The 19,376-nt window shown below is 59.6% G+C and overlaps 1 protein-coding gene across 3 annotated transcripts in view; it reads left to right on the top strand.

The window, feature by feature from the left end:
• Positions 1-18,673, top strand: part of RREB1 (ras responsive element binding protein 1) — a 119,471-nt gene extending 100,798 nt beyond the window's left edge. For all 3 annotated transcript variants that reach the window (XM_055570530.1, XM_055570532.1, XM_055570529.1), the window contains 5 exons: positions 1,635-1,824; positions 2,656-5,515; positions 11,275-11,436; positions 16,088-16,888; positions 17,893-18,673. In XM_055570530.1, the coding sequence (XP_055426505.1) occupies positions 1,635-1,824; positions 2,656-5,515; positions 11,275-11,436; positions 16,088-16,888; positions 17,893-18,404 (4,525 nt within the window). In that variant the 3' untranslated portion in view covers positions 18,405-18,673. The remainder of the gene's footprint in view (positions 1-1,634; positions 1,825-2,655; positions 5,516-11,274; positions 11,437-16,087; positions 16,889-17,892) is intronic.
• The last annotated feature ends 703 nt before the right edge of the window (positions 18,674-19,376 follow it).

Genomic DNA, 19,376 nt, shown 5'->3' on the forward strand with positions numbered 1-19,376 from the left:
GCGGGAGAATCTGAACAGTGGTAGGAAGCAGGGTCCGGGGACACGGAAGCTGTGCTGTGCCGGCCACAGCTGCGAGATCGTTCCACACCTAAAGGCATCAGGCTCCCTGCGGCCATCACTGCCCCCAGGCCTTTATCACCGTTGGTGAGCTTAAGCAGCAGCCCCTCGAGATGGGGTTGTGTTCCGAGTGGCTCGCGGGCACCCACTGTGCTAAATTTAACAGAATGATAACACTGAATCTCAACAGTGAGAGGCTAGGCGTGTCAAGAGGGTGGGAGGGTGGAGACACAGGACCACGATGGCTGGGCCATCACGGCCCGACACAGGAGTGGAGCTGCACAGACTTGGCGCTGCCTTGGTGCCACCTGTGAAGCTCAGCCGCTTCACAGGTGATGGTTCATCTTTGGTTTGCAGAGAATTTCAAAGCCAAAAGAGTTTCCCCTCAGGTGTGTGCAGTGTCAGCTCAGGCAGGTTGCTGTGCCCCTCTGTGCCCCAGGTTCCTTCTCGAAAGGCAGGGAAAAGACCTGCCTGGGATTTCTTTGGGAGCACGTGCGGCTGTATATGTGGTTGAAAAGAGGTGCTGTCCAGGGGGACTGCCTGTGATCCTGGGAGCACCCCAGGTCTACACTGCCTGACACGGCTGAGCCTGTGAGACGGACCCCTGTGACTGGGGATGTTTCGGTTCCATTTAAATGAGGCTCTCATGGCGTCTGTATGCAGTGCAGGTCCGGAGGGTGTGGGTGATGTCCTCATGGTGGTTGGGCTCAGTGAAGACCTAGGAGCCTGATCTGAAACGTGGCGGAAACGGAGATACCATTATATTATGAAGTGGTATTTGTGATGCATCCATGTGGCCCAGGCCAGGTCAGGTGTATGCGATCGTCTCTGAGGTGGAGCATGACATTCCTCTTCTGGTGGAGTGCATTTGTAAGAGCCTTCTAGGGTAGGGAGCCAGTTTGGTGGCAGGGGAGGGTGGGCACCTGAACAGGGCTGGCATCTCGGCTTTGCTGCTTCCAGGCTGCGTGGCCTCCACCGCGTGGCCTCCACCGCGTGGCCAGCTGTTGTCGCGCCTCCGTGTTTCCCTCTGGAGGATGAAGGTCAGGGGGTGTGCTGCCTCTGTGGGTGCCCTCGGGAGCTGTAGTTACTACTCAGAGGCCAGGGGCATCGCAGCGGGACTGCACGGCCACCGTCACCCACTCCAGTTGCGATGGAGGGCTCGATCACCGTTTCCCCCGTCACACATCAGGGATGCTGATGTGACTGCTCCAGCTGCTGTGGAAATCCGCGTTTTCTGGCTTCCGAACATTTCTGATCATCAGAATCCACGGAGCTGGGGGTGGGATGTGTTCACTCCACGTGATGTAAATGCAGGTTAGAGCAGGTGGCCTCAGGTTCCCAGCCCTGTTCACACCTGTGCCGTCTGCACAGACGGAGTGCCGGGGGCCGGGAGGACCTCTTTTTTTTTTTTTTTAAGGAGTTTGGTGTCGCTCAGCGGGAGCTGGTTGGCTTCTTGACATCACAGCCTCTTTATTTTGCTCGCTTGAAATGAAGCAGGAGGAAACCCCACGCGGCTGCCGGACGGGCAGCGCCACAGCCGCGGCCGCCGCCTCACGGCCTGTGCTCTCTCCTGGCAGGTGCGACGTCTGCTGCGTCACCTTTCGCACACACCGCGGCCTGCTGCGCCACAATGCGCTGGTCCACAAGCAGCTCCCCAGGGACGCGGTGGGACGGCCTTTCATCCAGAACAACCCCGCCATCCCCGCCGGCTTCCACGATTTGGGCTTCACCGACTTCTCCTGTCGGAAGTTTCCCCGCATCTCTCAGGTACGCCATCGGCCAAGGCGGGACCCAGCTTCCCCACCGAGGCGGGCTGTCCTTAAGACGCGCTGCCCTTTGGGCTCGGTCTGCCCCTCACAACCCTAGCTGAATTGAGTCTGTATTGTTAACAGTGGTTCTTTAACATGCATATCACGGCTAAATATCTCTGGCATTGTAGTTTCTGTTCAAATGTTCTGGGTCATTCTTAGCCTGAGCTGCATTCCTTCTCTGCTTATAAAATACCTGCCAAAGCTACTTTGGCGGTCATTCTTTCAAATTTTTAAAAATCGAGGTAAAAGATACCAACAGTGAAATTCTTCAGAAGCCCCAGGCTCAGTGTCTTATTCTGTATGTATACACTCATGTGCATGCATCTGTGTGCACACACCCACATGTACACGCATGCATACATCTGCGTGTGTACCCACGTCTATACGCTCTTGTAGCCCCAGCTGCCACCCCCTCATTCTCCCTGGATGCCCTTTCCAGGCGGTGCCTGTCGCCCACAGTCAGAGGAAGCCCAGTCTCCACTGATGGCAGGGAGTTACCATCATTTAGGTTTGTAGGGACCACGTTTTTAAAGAGAGAACCCAGCCTCTGTGGTGGTGGTACTTCATGGCACTTTCCTGCCACTCTGCCCAGAGGCCCTGGAGACTGCCTCCCTCATTGGGCAGCTGGGGTTCCTAAGGTGCTTTGTAGCTGGTGCTCCTTTCTCAGGCCGAGGGGTGTTCGCGGGCAGGGGAGGGTGGGCTCCCCTGGGACTGGGATAAGGGCCTGGCCAGGCCTGCAGCGCAGCCGGGAGCAGTTGCTGACTCCTCTCTGCCGGCTTCCCCGCAGGCCTGGTGTGAAACGAACCTGCGCAGGTGCATCAGTGAGCAGCACCGCTTCGTCTGCGACACGTGCGACAAGGCCTTCCCCATGCTCTCCTCGCTCGCCCTGCACAAGCAGACGCACATGGCTGCCAACCAGAGCCCGGATCGGCTGCAGGCCAGGGCCCCGCCGGGCAACGACCTGGACCAGAAGGTCTTTCTGGCGGTGCTGGGGCTGCAGCACGCGGAGGACATGCGGCCTGCGCCGGCGGAGGAGCCGCCGCCAGACGACAACCAGGCGATCCAGCTCCAGGCACTGCGGTGCCAGCTACCTCAGGAGCCCGGCTGCGCCGGCCTGCTCAGCCTGGCCCCCTTCGACGCCGCTGCCCTTGGCGGGGCGCTTGCCGTCCTCCCGGCCGCCGCGGACAGCGTGAAGCACCTGGCCCTGCAGCCCTTCCAGAAGGGCTTCATCATCCAGCCCGACAGCAGCATCGTGGTGAAGCCCATCTCCGGGGAGCCGGCCATCGAGCTGGCGGACATCCAGCAGATCCTGAAGATGGCTGCGGCCGCGCCGCCCCAGGTTGGCCTCCCGCCGCTGGCCAAGGCGCCCTCCGCGCCACTGCAGGCCGTCTTCAAGCACATGCCCCCTCTGAAGCCAAAGCCCCTGGCCGCACCGCGCACGGTGGTGGCCACCTCCACGCCCCCACCCCTGGTCAACACCCAGCAGGCCTCCCCCGGCTGCGTCAGCCCTAGCCTGCCCCCGCCGCCGCTGAAGCTCCTCAAGGGCCCGGCGGAGGCGGCCCCCGCCGCCCACCTGCTGCCGCCCAAGTCGGGGGCGCAGCTCTTCCTGCAGCCGCCGCGCCTCGAGCTGCCTGGCCAGGCTGAGGTGAAGACACAGCTGGAGCAGGACAGCCTCCTGGAGGCGCTGCTGCCGCTGAGCGTGGAGGCCAAGATCAAGCAGGAGATCGCGGAGGGGGACCTCAAGGCCATCGTGGCGGGCCCCGGCGGCAAGAAGGCGCCGGCCGTGCGCAAGGTGCTCTACCCCTGCCGCTTCTGCAGCCAGGTGTTCGCCTTCTCGGGCGTGCTGCGCGCGCACGTGCGCTCCCACCTGGGCATCTCGCCCTACCAGTGCAACATCTGCGACTACATCGCCGCCGACAAGGCCGCGCTCATCCGCCACCTGCGCACGCACAGTGGCGAGCGGCCCTACATCTGCAAGATCTGCCACTACCCCTTCACAGTCAAGGCCAACTGCGAGCGGCACCTGCGCAAGAAGCACCTCAAGGCCACACGGAAGGACATCGAGAAGAACATCGAGTACGTGGCGAGCAGCACGGCCGAGCTGGTGGACACTTTATGCTCCCCCGACACCGTGTGCCGGCTGTGTGGCGAGGACCTGAAGCACTACCGTGCGCTCCGCGTCCACATGCGCGCGCACTGCGGCCGCGGCCTGGGCGGCTGCCCCAAGCCCCGCAAGCCCTTCGAGTGCAAGGAGTGCAGCGCCGCCTTCTCGGCCAAGCGCAACTGCATCCACCACGTGCTCAAGCAGCACCTGCACGTGCCCGAGCGCGACATCGAGAGCTACGTCCTGGCGGCCGACGGCCTGGGCCCCACCGACACGCCCGCCGAGGCCCCGGGCCGCGCCGACGAGGGCGAGCGCAAGCCCCTGGCCGCCTTCTTGGAGCCCCAGAACGGCTTTCTTCCCGCGGGCCCCGCCCAGCCTCTGCCCGCGCACGTTGCCGTCAAAGTGGAGCCCGCCAATAACCTCGCCGCTGACTTCAACGAGCCCCTGGACTTCTCCCAGAAGGGCCTGGCCCTGATCCAAGTGAAGCAGGAGAACGCGGCTGCCTTCCTGAGCCCCTCCGCCCCCTACGATTGCTCCATGGAGCCCATCGACCTGTCTATCCCCAAGAACTGCCGGAGAGGAGACAAGGACACGGCTGCTCCCGGGGAGGCCAAGAAGCCTGAGCAGGAACCCGGGAGCAGCGAGCAGGCCTCCCCGGGCCCACCAGCCTGCCCCACGCTGCCAGCGGCCTTGGGCGCCAGCGGGCCCCTGGAGAAGCCGGGGGTCCCTGCCGCGGCATCCTCGGCGGCCAGCCCTCTGGAAGCCGCAGCGCTGCCCCTGCAGGGCCCCGTTCAACTCGCCGTGCCCCTCTATTCCTCAGCCCTGGTCAACAGCTCTCCGCTCTTGGGCAGCTCAACCCTCGGCAGCCCGGCCTTGCTGCGGCCACTGCGCCCCAAGCCCCCCCTGCTCTTGCCAAAGCCTCCCGTGACAGACGAGTTGCCCCCACTGGCCTCCATCGCCCAGATCATCTCATCTGTGTCCTCGGCCCCCACCTTGCTGAAGACCAAGGTGGCCGACCCGGGGCCGGGAGGAACCAGTGGTACTGCTGCGGCCTCAGATGGCATCGGGGGTGCCCTCCCCAAAGCCACCACCGACATCACCAGCCCAAAAGAATCCAGTGACTCACCCCCCTCCGCCAACAGCCCAGAGGCAGCCTCACCCACTGAGCAGGGACCAGCCGGCTTGTCGAAGAAGAGAGGCCGGAAGAGGGGGACACGGAGCCGGGCACGCAGCAGCGGCGGGGTGGACCTGGACTCCAGCGGGGAGTTCGCCAGCATCGAGAAGATGCTGGCCACCACGGACACCAACAAGTTCAGCCCGTTTCTGCAGAGCGCGGAGGACGACGCCCAGGACGAGGTGGCCGCAGCCCCCGCAGACCACAACGGGCCCAGCGATGACGAGCAGGGCAGCCCTCCCGAGGACAGGCTGCTGAGGGCCAAGCGCAACTCATACGCCAACTGCCTGCAGAAGATCAATTGCCCACACTGCTCGCGGGTCTTCCCCTGGGCCAGCTCCCTGCAGAGGCACATGCTGACGCACACCGGTAAGAGAGTGGGGCGAGGAGTGGGAGCCACGGCGGCCCTCCTCCCCACCCGACTCCCAGCTTGCCCTCCTCTTCAGTCCCAGGAGTTGGGGGGCTTGCTTGATGGCCCAAGAGTCTGTAACCAGAATGGCCTGTCTCCGTCATCTGGGCCCCCAAGGGCGTCTGGAAAAGGGAGGTGTTGGGGGTGTTTTCAGGTGCGGTGGTCCTGGGCCATCTTGTCCCTTGGTTGGGAGAAGGCAGCTAGGGGAACAGGGACTTTGACAGAAGAATTTGCATCCCATCCTCAAGGCAGCTTTTAAAACTGCAAACATTCTGTGACGTTCTTTTGACTGCTGTGTATTCTAAAGGGAGATATTGCAGATTGTGCAGCCACTTTTCAGTTCAATGAGGCAATCACACCTTCTCCTAGTTATCATGATCATCAGTGTCAGACTAGTTTTAGAATTTAAACATTTTTTTACTTGTACTAAGGTGGATTGTTCCAGAGAAACATGCGAATATATTCTTCTAAGTAACAGGTTTAAGTTGTCAAACAGATAGCCCCAAAGTATTTTTCAAATGTTTTCATATATTATAAAGAGAAGTTTAAGATAAGAAACACACTTTAAATAATTTGACTCCAGGTAGTTAATGGTCAAGTGACCATGCAACTTCCATCTTAATTCTGAGTCACTGAAGATTCAAACAGGATTTATGTCTTTGAACTAAGGGCAGTTTGGGTGAGATTCTTAACCTTTTGGAGATGACCACCCAAATATAAAGTGATCGGACCTGAAACAGAACAAAAGAGTTGTACGGTACAAGATTGCCAGATAAAACACAGGACCCCAGTTAAGTCTTGGATTTCAAATAAGCAACAGATGGTTTTTAGCGTATGCATCTCCCATGCACTGTTTGGGGTAGGCTGAAGGGGGACATGGGGAGGGGGCAGCAGAGCCGTTGCGGGTGACGGGGGCCCTGGGGGGCTTCAGGAGGAAAGTGTTTCTTAGAAGGCACCCCCCACGGCAGTCTCTCTTGCCACCCTGTTGGGGTGGTGCCCGCCTGTCATCTGCAGGGTCTCTGAGAAGTGAACACTCCTCTTCCGACTTCTCAGCAGCCAGCTGGTCGGGTCTGAGGAGCCGGCGCTGCCCGCCCACTCACTCCTCCCCCGGCGCCCCGGGCCCAGCAGGTCCCCCCGACTCTCAGACGTTCTGTTCTCTTCCCGGCAAGCCCACAGTCTCCCTGAGAGGACCGTGCGGCCGGTACTTCCTCTCCAGACTTGTGCCAAGTCTCTGTAGGCGTCTGGTAGAAGTTCCCTTCAAGTGCCCAAGCGTCCTCTTGGTTTACGATTTGGAGGCGGGGGCACGGAGCAGGGGAGAGGGGAGTGGGAGACGGGGCAGGTGGGGGCAGGCAGGACCTTGTTTTCCCTGCTCAGTCACCGCACCCCCGAGCGCTCTGTCCCTGTCTGTCTGCCCTGTGTTGCTGCTGTGGGCATCGCGGGCCTCGTCTCTGGAGGGCGGAGCAGCTGTCCAGAGCTGGTCTTGGTGACAGGCCATGAGGGCCATGCTGTCCCCATCTTGCCCGGAGGAGACCGGGGCCCAGGGCGGGTTGAGTGATTTGCCTGCAGGCGTTCAGTGGTGGTCCTGGGTTGGGAGCCTGGCCGGGTCCCCTGCCGCCGCCCCTGCCCTGTCTGAGGATATGGGGGGCGTGTGTGTCCTGACCCATCCCCAAGGCACAGGATGGGGAGGTGGTTTGAGACAAGGTGCAGCATGGCTGTGGACCCCGAGCTGCTGACAGGATGGTGTTAGCCACACACTTCGGCCCAGACAGAGGCCGGCGCCCCCGTGGGCTCAGTTACCCTCCTCTGCTGTTTCACAGCCTCAGCTTCCAGAGGCAATCTCTGCATCAAGCTGCCTAGTGATTTTAGAGAGTGTTCAGCAGCAGGGACAGGGAATTCCATCATCTCTGCAGGATCTCCCAGACATGTTTGCAGGCCATCCCGCCACCTAAACAGGCAGCATTAAGCAGCCCAGAGGCTGAGTGTCCAGCTGGGGGTTCACTGTTGCTCAGGCAAGGGGCGTGTGGTCGCAGCCCTCTCTGCGTGACTCGGGTTCTAGGAACCGTGTCTCAGGAGGAAGCTGGCATGGCTGGTGCACTTCGTGACCTGGCGTGGTCTCCACTCACAGCTGCTTCCTCCTTCCGCTCCTCTGCTGGCCCGAGGCATCTAGTTGAGGGGAGCCGCCCTGGTTCCTTCCTTCTCAGCCTGACCAGTCCGCCTCTTCAGAAGATGGCTCACTGGTTTCCACCTTTTCCCCTCGTGCGCATCCCGTGTGTTTTCAGGCTACAGGTACAAGAGACAGTGCCAGAAAATGGTTCATTTCAGCCCCACCCAACTTCCTCCTGCTGAAATGGAGCGTCGGGACCCTGTGAGGGCTGAGGTGCCTCCAGCTCTGCCGGTCCTAGTCCCTGGCCTCACCCGCTTCCTCGTGGTTCGTCTCACTGATGTTTCTTCCAGCCTGGATCCCACCTACCTTTCCCACCCTCTGTTCACAGATACTGCGTTGGGGCTGGAATCTGTGGGATGCACGCCTCAGTGTAGAGTGCGCTCCCAGTGGGATGCACACCTCTGTGGAGAGCGCTCCCAGTGGGATGCACGCCTCTGTGGAGCGCGCTCCCAGTGGGATGCACGCCTCTGTGGAGAGCGCTCCCAGTGGGATGCACGCCTCTGTGGAGAGCGCTCCCAGTGGGATGCACGCCTCTGTGGAGAGCGCTCCCAGTGGGATGCGCACCTCTATGTGGAGAGCGCTCCCAACCTCGCTGGGGTTTGACTGCTTTTCACCTTCTTAGGCGGCAGCTCTGGGAGCGTCTTCCTGGCCAGCCCTGCGTCGTCTCTGCCCAAGCCTGAAAGAAAGAGACCTGGGGCAGTAGGGCGATGGAGAGCTGGCTGAGGGGGTAAAGCCAGGTCATCACACTTACTCTGGGTGTTCACCCTTGATTCCCTCCTGCCCTGCCTGCCAGACAGCGCCATGTGCCTCTTGTAAAATTTTTCTCTTCATTTCTTGCCTGTTCCGACACCGCGAGTGTGGGTCGCAGGGTGTCATAGGTCTTTGGTGCAAAGGTGCATTTGGTGTCAAAGGTCTTTGGTGCCTGTGGTCACAGGTGCGCTTAGAAACAGCCCTGCTAACGCAGTCTTCTGTGGCTGTTACCAAATGGGTAAAATCATCAGATACCTTCCGCATGGGTCACCAGTCAGCAAGGCTTTTCTGAAGACTGCAACAATAAAATACGAGAAGGGTTTTTGTTTTCCTCTGTCCGTGCGTCTGGAGGGCACGCTGCTATTTAAAATGGGTGACTTATGCAGTGAAAGGGGGACTTTTAAAGACTCCTGTTGGTTGTCACTTTGGGAATCTTCCTAATTGGATACAGTACTTCCAGGTCATTGAGTTGGTTTCTAAACTTAACCTTAGCATGAATCTTCCTCATCATGAGATATCCGCCTGGCTCTTGAAACCGGCTGTAAAAGTGAAGCGTTTACCAGTGTGGAGATCGTAGGGTACCTCATATAGTAGGGAGAAGCAAGAAGCCAGCCGCTCTGTGTGAAATCAAGACCCAGATTACAGCTCACAGTCACAGCTTCTGACTTGTTTTCTTCTCAGGCCTGTTTCTCGTGTTTTCACACTGGCCTGACTCAGGGAGACTGTGATTGTTGCCTTTGGAGAATGAAATGTTAAAGGGAAAATATTGTCTTCTTCCTTACAACAGAGCCTAAATAATTATTAAACATTAGGTTTGACATTTGGTGAAAAGAAGTAATTTGAAGGGCACACACACACACACAAAGAAAACATTAAAATACCTGACAACTCGTCTTCACACAAAAAGCATGATTTTTTTAACATGGGAATTTTTATAAATTTAGCACAAAACATCTGGAAGGTTTGCGAAGCAAGGGTTCTCCAGTTCATCCTCTCAGGCCCACGTGGAGCTCCCTAGAGTGACTGTTTTTAAAATTTGCGGCTGTGCTGGGTCTTCATTGCTGTGCACGAGCTTTTCTCTAGTCGCAGCGCGCGGGCTGCTCTCCGGTCCTGAGGCGCTGGCTCCTTGCTGTGCTGGCCTCTCTGGTTGCAGAGCGCAGGGTCAAGGCGTGTGGGCTCGGGAGGTGGCTGCTGGACTCCAGAGCGCAGGCTCAGTGGTTGTGGCCCTAGGACCTCATTGCTCAGCATGTGTGTGGGACCTTCCCGGACCAGAGATCGAACCCCAGTCTCCTGCACTGGCAGGCGGATTCTTTACCGCCAAACCCCCAGGGAAGCCCTGCACATGACTAGTTTCTGATTCCACTTACCCGTCCTTCTAATTGCACTGTCTTTGATGGTTCTAGACATCTGTATTTAAAAATCTCTACCAGCAGTCTGGAACCATCTCTCAGAAGGGAGTGGACGTCCCTTTCTTTGGCTACAGCTGATGCTCAAACTTGGGCTGTGGATTCAGGCAGTGCGAGCCCTTCCTGTCCTGGGAATCTCGGCGCCAGGCCCATGTTGTCCATTCTCCGTGTGTGGGCTTGTGTGCCTTCACCGGCTCTGGGGCCTGGTGATGCGCGTCGGGATCGAAATGGAAGGCCAGCCCCCATCGGCGGGTCGAGGGAGCAGTGCTGGCTGGCTGCCTGCTGTGTCTTGCGGAGGGGTGGGGGGGTGCGCGGAGGGTGTGTGTGTCTGTCTGACTGGGGTGTGTGTGTCCAACCAGGGCAGCCGTGGGGTCATGAGATAGCAGCGAGGCCTGTTTGTTGCTATACAAAGCCTTTTCCCAGTGACCTTGGAACGTGGCAGCTGGGGAAAGCAGAGGACTCCAGTGAGGCAGGAGATGATAGCACGCACCGTGCCCTGAAGCCCACGCCCTCCCTTCCCTGCCCCCCTCTTCTTTCCTTCTCTTCCTCCTCACTCTGTGCCCTGGCTCTGCCATGCGTCCATCCTTGCAGGCGCAGATCAGGCACCGTGGAGCCCCCAGAAGGAATCCTAACGGAAGGAGGGGGCGCTGGTCACAGCAGATAGTGGCCAGGTCAGGCAGGTTGGGGGGGCACTCGGGGACCCAGCTTCTTCACACTCGGGGTGCTGAGTGGAGCACGTGGTCTCTGGGGAGACTCGTCCCTGCTGGCCCCTCATCTCCCACCGGCAAGAGTGTAAAGTGAAGGGGCAGACCCGACACCGCCCCACCCCCGCCCAGGCCGTCTAGCTGGCTAGAGCCACAGGACCCTTGAGCAGAGGTCGGGCGGGAGGCACCCTGGGAAGTCTAGGACTCAGCTCTTCCTGTCCAGGTGGGCGGGTCAGACCCCTGGAGACCCCCAGGGGTTCAAGATGGCCCTCCATCCTGTTCGGTGCCCCACGTCTGCGGTGCTGCCAGGCTGGGATGTGCGCTGGCATCCTCGCTGTGGCGGCCACGGGCGGGGGCCTGCGCACGTCCCTCCTCTCACCTCTGTTCTTGTTATTATGTAAGATTTTTTTTTTTAATTGTGAGATTTATTTTAAAGATATGTGTCTTGCTTTCATTGTTAACTTTCAGTATTTTAAAGACAAATCCCTTATCCCACTCAGGATGAGGGAAGATGATCGTTTGCCTTATTGAAGTTCTCGGTGTACATTTCTTACTGTGTTTTGTTTATTTTCTTGAAAGGGGTGGGGGGTGGGAACCAATGCCAGTGATCCCCGGAGAAGGAACCGGAAGCAGACTTTCCTTTTTCGCTGCAGTAGAAAGCCAGGTAAATATGTATTTTTTTTCCCCCGATTCAGGTCAGAAACCCTTCCCTTGTCAAAAATGCGGTGCCTTCTTTTCCACCAAATCTAACTGTGAACGACACCAGTTGCGCAAACACGGAGTTACCGCCTGTTCCCTGAGAAGAAATGGGCTTATCCCCCAGTCAAAAGAGAGTGATGGAGCCCGTGATAGCACAGGTAGTGCCTCCAGGCGGTGGAGAGGGGCGCCCTTAGCCGCCCGGCCTCCCTTTCTCTGCAGGAGCCCGCGTGTCCCAGCTGCTGGGGAAGGTCTGACCTTCCCCTCCCCACCCCCCCACGCCTGTTCGTGCCCTTTGCCCCCTAGAGCTGGGCGGTGCGGGAGGGTGAGCAGTCCCGCTCTTTGTAGGAACACGTCTGAGAGGGATGTGGAAGCGCTGGGCTGGTGTTTTGGGAAACCCCAGCGGGGCCGCGTCCTACAGGGCAGGGATGGGCCGGCTGGGAAGGTCCTGCAGGAACCCGCGATGCCCCGCCCCCCACGGGGAGGGGCCGGCCAGGCGGAGTGTTTTCTTTTCAATAACTCTCTTCCCAGTAAAAACCTTAGTCTTGTTTGAGAAAGCACTGTGCATGTCCTTTCTCTAATCCCATCTCCGCTTGCTCCGAATCCGGGTATTATTCTCGTGTGCTGATACGCGCTTCCTTCCTCCAGCCCTCCAGAGCAATTAACGGCTGCCCATGCGTCCCCCGCCACCTTTTTCCCTTCCAGCTTCTGTATTTACTCATGTTCTCTGTTGAGTGCCTTCCATTATCTCCAACCGCTGGGGGTTTGTGTCCCTCACCCCCCGAAACACCACCAAGCATCGCTGCCTGTGGGTGGCTCAGACGCGGGGCCGGGGGGCTGACGCTGAGTAAGTGTTGCAGGTGTGGGTTCAGTGTGACGGATGGCGAAAACTTGACTTTTCCCCATTTTTTGAAGCCGAGGAGACTCCCCCCAGGTGTGTTTTCCTACTGTTCCTGGTCACTGTGTCCCATGCTTCCTGCCCTCAGACTGAGTGGGGCGGGGGTCCCCCTCTCCTGGGAGTGAGCGTGGACTAGAGGGCCGCCTCTAGCCCCCGCCCCCGGCCGCCTCGTCAGTGTTGTCAGAGACGGGGAGGGGGTGGGTGCGGAACCTCTTCTCGGGGCCACGCCTCCCCCCAGCCAGTGAGACGCCACGCCCTCGGCCGTGGTCAGACCCTCCGGCTTCCAGGCCCACGTGACTGGCCAGGATTTGCGAGTGGAGAGGAGTCCGGGCGCCCACGGAGTCGTGCTGTGACTGCTGCCCTCGGGCCCCTGGTGCTGGGTGACCTGCCATTCACCCCGCGAAGCTGGCCACTGGGCTGGCAGGCGCAGCTTCGTTGGGACGGCCCTGCCAGTGTCTGAGTCTCGGCTGCCACGTCAGGTTCTGCCCGGCCCCACTCTCGCAACCCATCAAGGTTCCCAGGGGGCCGCGGGGCACCCTTGGCGCCCACGCTGGAAGACGAGTCTTAAAGTGTAACAGCCACGATGCATACTTTGGGTTCAGCATCTTGAGCTGTGTGACCAGGCACCCACCAGGGCTCCTGCAGACACGAAGCTAGTCTTAGCCTCGGGGCAGCTCCACGTCTTCAGGTGGGGGTACTTGTTTTATAAACTGCAGTTATGAGTTTGGTTTTTCCAAGTGTCACAGTGCCCTCCTCACCCCGACCCTGCCCGGAGGGTGTATAGGTTTCTTTTAAGGGACAAAGCCTCTGGAAAAAGAAAATTCAGTGAGAGTTGTAACGAAAAACCAGCATAGAGAAAATACAGGTTTGGTGTAATTGTGGTCACAGTCCGCGGTGAGAAAGAAGGCTGAGAGAGAAGACGAGATGAGGGTCGGGGAGCGGGAGCTCGGTGCTTTCGAGAGCTTTTCATACCAGGTGAGGGTGATGGAGGGTGGAGGTTTCTTTCAGGCTCCTTCCCATGAAGTGAAAAAAGTCAGGCTTTGGAGAAAAACCATAAAAACATAAAGGCAGGAAACAACCCAGGCCGTTCTTGAGGGATTTCTAGGTTTATATGCCTGGGTTGCGTTTTTCGGAAAAATCCCAGAACATGTTTTGCAACATAGGTCTGACTTTCTCAATCACAGGAGGTCTCTCATCGCAGTGCGCCCCAGATTTTCCCCAGAGGAACGGAGACAGTGCTGGGATGGGGCAGTGTTAGCTGAAAGGCACGTGTTGATCATTCAGAGCCAGGCTGAGACTGAGGCACACTTTTGTCCCCGCGGAGGATGCTCCTGGGTCTTCCTCAGGTGATGCTTGTTGCAGCCTTCCTGTTTGTGGGCACCTGCGGGTGATTCTTCAAATCAATGTTAGCCTGAAGTTTTTCGGGTTTTTTGGCCGGGCTGCGTGGCCTTTGGAATCTTAACTTCCCCGACCAGGGGTTGAACCAGGGCCCACCGCATTCAAAGCCAGGGAACTCCCCAGCATGGGTGTTTTGAAACTGTCGCTGCAAGGCGGCCCCCTTTGCTGCCCTGAAGCCCCTCATGCCCGTGTGGGCCGGGCCCCTTACTCCCGGCCTCGCCCCTGCCCAGGCAGATGGGATGTTTAGGTCGTAGGTTGTCAGCTCAGTTGGAGAGCGTGAGATTTCTCAGAAGAGTAGATGCTTACTTGTTCGCTTGACACGGAGGTCTTCCCTCTCACACGAGAGGAGCTTTATCTACGAGTGCCTTCAGAGGCTGTCTGCTTCCTCTAGCAGTTTTCTTAGATTTGCGTCACAAACAAGGGCCTGGCTGACGGGAACAGAAAATGTTTAAAGCCGCATGGCTTACAAAAGTCACCAGCTCAGCCGCCTGCATTTGGGGAGAGCGCGTGGTGAGGAGAGCGAGGTCCGCGTAGGGCCTGGCCTTGCACGTTGCGCGTCCATGAGACCCAAGAGGTTAAGTCCGTTGCGCTCAAGAAAAAGCTCTTGGAGTGGCTTGCAACGGGAAGGGCCCGGCTACTGAAAACGCCCCCTGGTGGACGTCGGGCAGAAGGCGGCCAAGCTCCCCCGAGGAAACGAGCTGGCCTCCGCTGCCTTCAAAGAGAGCATCACCCCCGCTGAGGAAGGCCCCGCGGTCAAAACACTGATCTGAGCATGTTGACTTGGGTTTGGTTTCAGAATTCACTCAGTTTATCATCTTAAATATATTCTACTGCAGTCGAAATCTTAAATAACCCATGTTCTTTTGGTGAAAAAGAAAAATAGTGATTAGTGGAACAGCCTAGAATGTTCTGACAGGAAGTAACCACACACAAACATATACCCCTTGGCTTCCCCCCCACACCTTTGGTTTTAATGTAACTACCCACCGAACCAATAAATAGGAAACCAAGCATTCTGTACTTTTTTATTTTGAAGTTTACACCAAAATCCATTTAAAAGGTGCTCTCCGAACAATTAAAGAAAATGAGCATCTGAATTTTCCTTGGAAAATGGCCTAGATGTTGGTGTGGATGTGTATATATGTATGTATCTCGGGAGTCTTCTTTAATCTTTTGGGTAATTGCAAAAAGCCATTTATTGTCAGAAATTTTATACTCAGCCCACAATTACTTGCTTCCTTCTGAAACCTTCTGAGATACTTGCACAGAGGCTGCCAAAAAGTAGTCAGAGTGAAACCAACGGAGAGAAGGAAGCGGGAGAGCCGTGTAGCGGGCCTTGGTGGGGCCGATGCCTTTGCTTCGCCGCCAGCCCAGGGCTGCCCTGATCACAGATCACAGCCCTGATCTCTGCCCAGATCACAGAACCTGTGCCTCAGGCCGGCGTGGTGCCGGTCTGCACACGGCAGGGGAGGGGCCGGGCTCGGTGTGTGAACCCGGGCTCAGAGAATGGGCCTTGTGAGGGCGGCGCGAGCCGTGTCTGCCGCAGAATGGGTTCTGTCAGCCTGCCGCCGCAGCGGTCCCCGGCCGTTGTACTGTAGTTAAAAGTTGGGCTCAGCAAGCTTCAGCTTCACCGTCAGAGCTCATGATGGATAAGGGGCTAAGACCTTGTTCGACCAGAATGGCAAGGAGATGGTGCTTTTGATCAATACCGTCATCTCTTGGGTGTCGACAGTGTTCCCAGGGGGCCCGCCCTTAAGAAGGCTGATAGAAACCGGCGGACTGTCCACATCTGGTTTTGCTGTGGAGAGTGGACAGGTAGTAACCAGTCGAGAGATAGGAAACGTCTCCGCTCCCTACCCGGGTCCCAACAGCAGCCAGGGGGCCCGCACACCTGACAGGTGTGCATGTGTCTCCTGTTGCCCGCGAGCTCTCCCGGAGACCAGCCGTCAGGTGGGAGCGTGCGGACCGCAGACACCGAACCCTGGCTCTGCCACGTCCCATGAGCCCCTAGATCCCGTGGGGGGGGGGGGGGGGGGTGGTTGCTGGTCCTTTGTATGCTGCATGTGTATACGGCTCTCTGCTCTGGAAAATAACTTCTCCCGCTCGGCTTCCTCAACCTCCCTCGCGCTGCGAGTCTCTGGAATGCGCCCGCTGTCCTCTCGCGGTCCTGTCTGTCTGCCCTGAGCCGCTCGCCCGCCCCTGGGGACCCGGAGCATCCCTGTGTGTTCCCGTGGGGGGGTGGAGGGGGGCACCCGGCTCCAGGGGTGGAGGGGAAGGTGGGGGTCGCAGGCGCAGGCAGCCTGGGACCCCAGCCTGTGTGTGCGCCCACGTGGAGGCTCCCTTTTAAAATTAACCTCAGATCCGCCTGGGGGATGCAAGGGGTGACGAGGATTCGGGTGAGAGAAACCCTTGCTGGGGTTTGGGAGACAGGCCCCGAGGGGTGGGTCACGGGCGAGCCCTCGGAAGGGGTGTTTTTGGGGGCCCGGGTTTCAGCCTGCCCCGTGCTTGCTCCGCAGACAGCCAGTCGGACGCAGAGGCCTCGGCGGCTGGCAGCGAAGTGCTGGACCTCACCGCCCGGGAGCTGCCCGCGCCAACCCCGGAAGGCGCCTCGGAGCCCAGCCCGGCCGCGGCCCCGGCCCCGGAGGACCCCCCGGGGGGCGCGCAGGAGGAGGCAGAGCAGGTGGCGGCGGAGGAGGACGTGCATCCGGAAGAGGAAGACGCGCAGCCCACGGAGGAGGAGGAGGGGGAGGAGGAGTGCGCGGAGGAGGAGCCGGCCGAGGCCGCCGACGGCCCCGAGGAGGACACGGTCAGCAACAAGAGCCTGGACCTCAACCTCGCCAGCACGCTGATGGGCTTCAAGCTGGCCGAGGGCGAGGCAGGCGCGCAGGACCACAAGCACGCCTGCCACGTGTGCGGCAAGAGCTTCAAGTTCCTCGCGACCCTCAGCCGCCACCGCAAGGCCCACGACCGCGAGGAGCCCAGTGACGAGAGCGCGCCCCCCCGGGAGCACGAGGGGCCGCACCCGGCTGACCCTGAGCCCCCCGCCCCTGAGCCCCCGGCCGAGGTGGAGGCCACACCCGATGCCCCGGCGGAGAAGCAGAGCGAGGCGGCCGAGGGCCCCTCGGACGCGGACGGGGACGGGGAGGGCCCCGCTGAGAAGATACCGCTGGAGAAGAGTGACGACGACAAGAAGCCAAAGACAGACACGCCCAGGAGCGCAGCCAGCAAGGCAGACAAGAGGAAGAAGGTGTGCAGCGTGTGTAGCAAGAGGTTCTGGTCCCTGCAGGACCTGACCCGGCACATGAGGTCGCACACAGGTGAGGGGGCGGGGGGGCGGGGCGTGGGGGCGTGGACGGAGCTGGCGGCCGCGGCCCCGGGCACACTGGGCACGCAGAAGGCCCGTCCTCTTAACACCCAGAGGGCACGGGGAACGGCAGTGGTGTTTTCCAGAGCCTTCTGATCAGCTTCTTTGCCCTCTGCACCTCAGTCTTCCTGTCTCTAGAAAGGGGGGTGATGGCTGCCCTTGTCTTCTGGAAGCTTCCAGAAGAATACGGGTGCCAGGAAGGGCTGCAGGGTGGCCCAGGGAGCAACAGTGAGGCGGGAGTTGAGCCGGGCTCGTTGCACCTGGGCCTGCACGCGGGGGGGGGGGGGGTGCAGGGTGCCCGTCAGCCAGCTCTAGTTGCCCGGGCCTGTGCCGCCGGGCTGATGGGGCTAAACCGAGAGGGCACCTTCTCGCTCCCCGGGCACAGCCCTGCTCCTCCTGGAAGCCACCACCTCTGGGCTTGAGGTCGCAAACCCCCTGCAGGGGCCACTGCTTGGGTAGAAAGGAGGCCTGGGCACCCTCAATGACGCCTTGCCCCACCGAGCAGGAAGACACCCCCGTGTCTTGGTCTCCGCTTCCCTCCACTCCCGATGGCTAAGGAGGTTTCATCCCCTGCCGAGGCCCTGCACTGGGCTCCCAGCAGAGGTGTTCATGGGCTCCGGCCAGGTGGTTCCCTCAGCTGCTCTGTGTCCAGGCGCCAGCGTGTCTGTAGCTCTGATTCTGCAGTGGGGCCAGCCCTGGGGCCCTGTCCGGCACCTGTGTGCCCGAGGGTCCCGGGTTGGGGGTGAGAAAGCAGACCGGACCGAGGCTGAGGAGAAGCTCTGTGCGGCCCTGCTCCCTCTCCTGTGCTGTGGTTGGGACAGAGGAGGCTCCTGTAAGCGGACCGGGGGCTCAGCGGTCCACCACGCTACCCCTTGGGCCGTGGCTGTACGTGGGCGGAGCTGGGCAGTGGTCGCGGGCGGCCGGGCTCACAGCCCTGAATCCCTCTCGGTTCCCCAGGAGAGAGGCCCTACAAGTGCCAGACCTGCGAGCGGACCTTCACGCTGAAGCACAGCCTGGTGCGCCACCAGCGGGTCCACCAGAAGGCCCGGCACGCCAAGCGCCATGGCAGGGACAGCGACCGGGAGGAGCGCGCCGAGGAGGACAGCGAGAGCGAGTCCGCCCACAGCGGCGCGCACCCCGTGTCGGAGGGCGAGGGCGACGCGGGCCTGCACACCAGCGCCCACGTGGCTCTCACGCGGAGCCGGAGGGAGAGCCTGGCTGCCAAGGACGCCGGCCGCCGGGAGGAGCGGGCGGTGGCGCGGACGGCGGGGGCCAGCCAGGCTGCGGCCGGCAGGAGCACGCCCAGGGCCTCTGCCGCAGGCAGCCCCCTGGAGCCGGCGCCCCAGGCCGACCCCGGCCGGGAGAGCCCCGCGGGCCTCCTGCAGGACCTGCTGGAGCTGCCGGGCCGCAGGCCCGCCCACCCTCTCTTGCCTACAGCCGACAGTGCCGCGCTCCTGGGCCTGGAATGACGACCCGGCCCGCCCCCCAGCACGCAGACGAGAGCCAGCAGAGCAAAGTGCCCTGAATCTGCTTCCCGAGGTGCCCTCAGTGCCCCTTGGCTGCTGGGGGGCCAGAGAGAGAGGGGGCGGTTGCCCCCCGGGTGCCATCGCCTTACAGATCGCGGGGAAGGGCCGCACCAGCGATTCGAGTGCCTTAACTACTTACAGCCCTTGGTGTCGTCCTGGGTGTTGTGTGTTTCCAAAATGACTTTTTGAAAAACAAATATTTTAATGAATTATTTGGAGAGGACCTTTTCATTTAAGCATTAACATTACCTTCTGTCTTGGTGTGTGTGAGCTTGTTTTTGCAAATCTGTGATAGTCACGTTTGTTCTATGAGCTGGAAACAGACGAAAAAAAAACATGCCCTTGGATACCTATGGCCAATAACTGGAAGAAAGTGACGCGAATTCCATGTAAATTCCCAGAGGAAATGTGGATAAGATGCTCATTTCTCAAATAGACTTTTTTTTTCTGTTTGCTACATGGTGGAGCTGTAATCTGGTCCTCGGTGTACTGCAGGATGTGGTTGATGAAGGTTTCCAATTTGGTTCAAGCCAAAACCAGGAAAGGTTCTAGCTTCGACCTGGGACACATTTCCACTCTCAGCGTTAGACATGCCGTTACTGCTGCAGTTTCCAGACAGAGGAGAGTCCCCCTGGCAACTGAACCGGCGGAAAACATGCATAGATGTCATATATCTGATTCCTACCCCCAACCCCCACCCTTTTCGGTATATGTATTAATAATATTATTATTATTATTATTATTTGTAGTTCATCAGTTTGCTGGTCTCTGCAGTCAGCAGAAACAAATGGGCAATATTTGTCCTGGGAGACCGGGGCCACCCCCGCCCGGCCTCCCCTCGCGTGAGCGTCCGCCCGCAGCCTCTGCCAGGCCCCCTGGGGCGGCAGGTCTTCTACTGTACTCAGACACGCCTCT

This window comes from Bubalus kerabau, chromosome 3, assembly GCF_029407905.1.
Source record: "Bubalus kerabau isolate K-KA32 ecotype Philippines breed swamp buffalo chromosome 3, PCC_UOA_SB_1v2, whole genome shotgun sequence".
Classification (NCBI taxonomy): domain Eukaryota; kingdom Metazoa; phylum Chordata; class Mammalia; order Artiodactyla; family Bovidae; genus Bubalus; species Bubalus kerabau.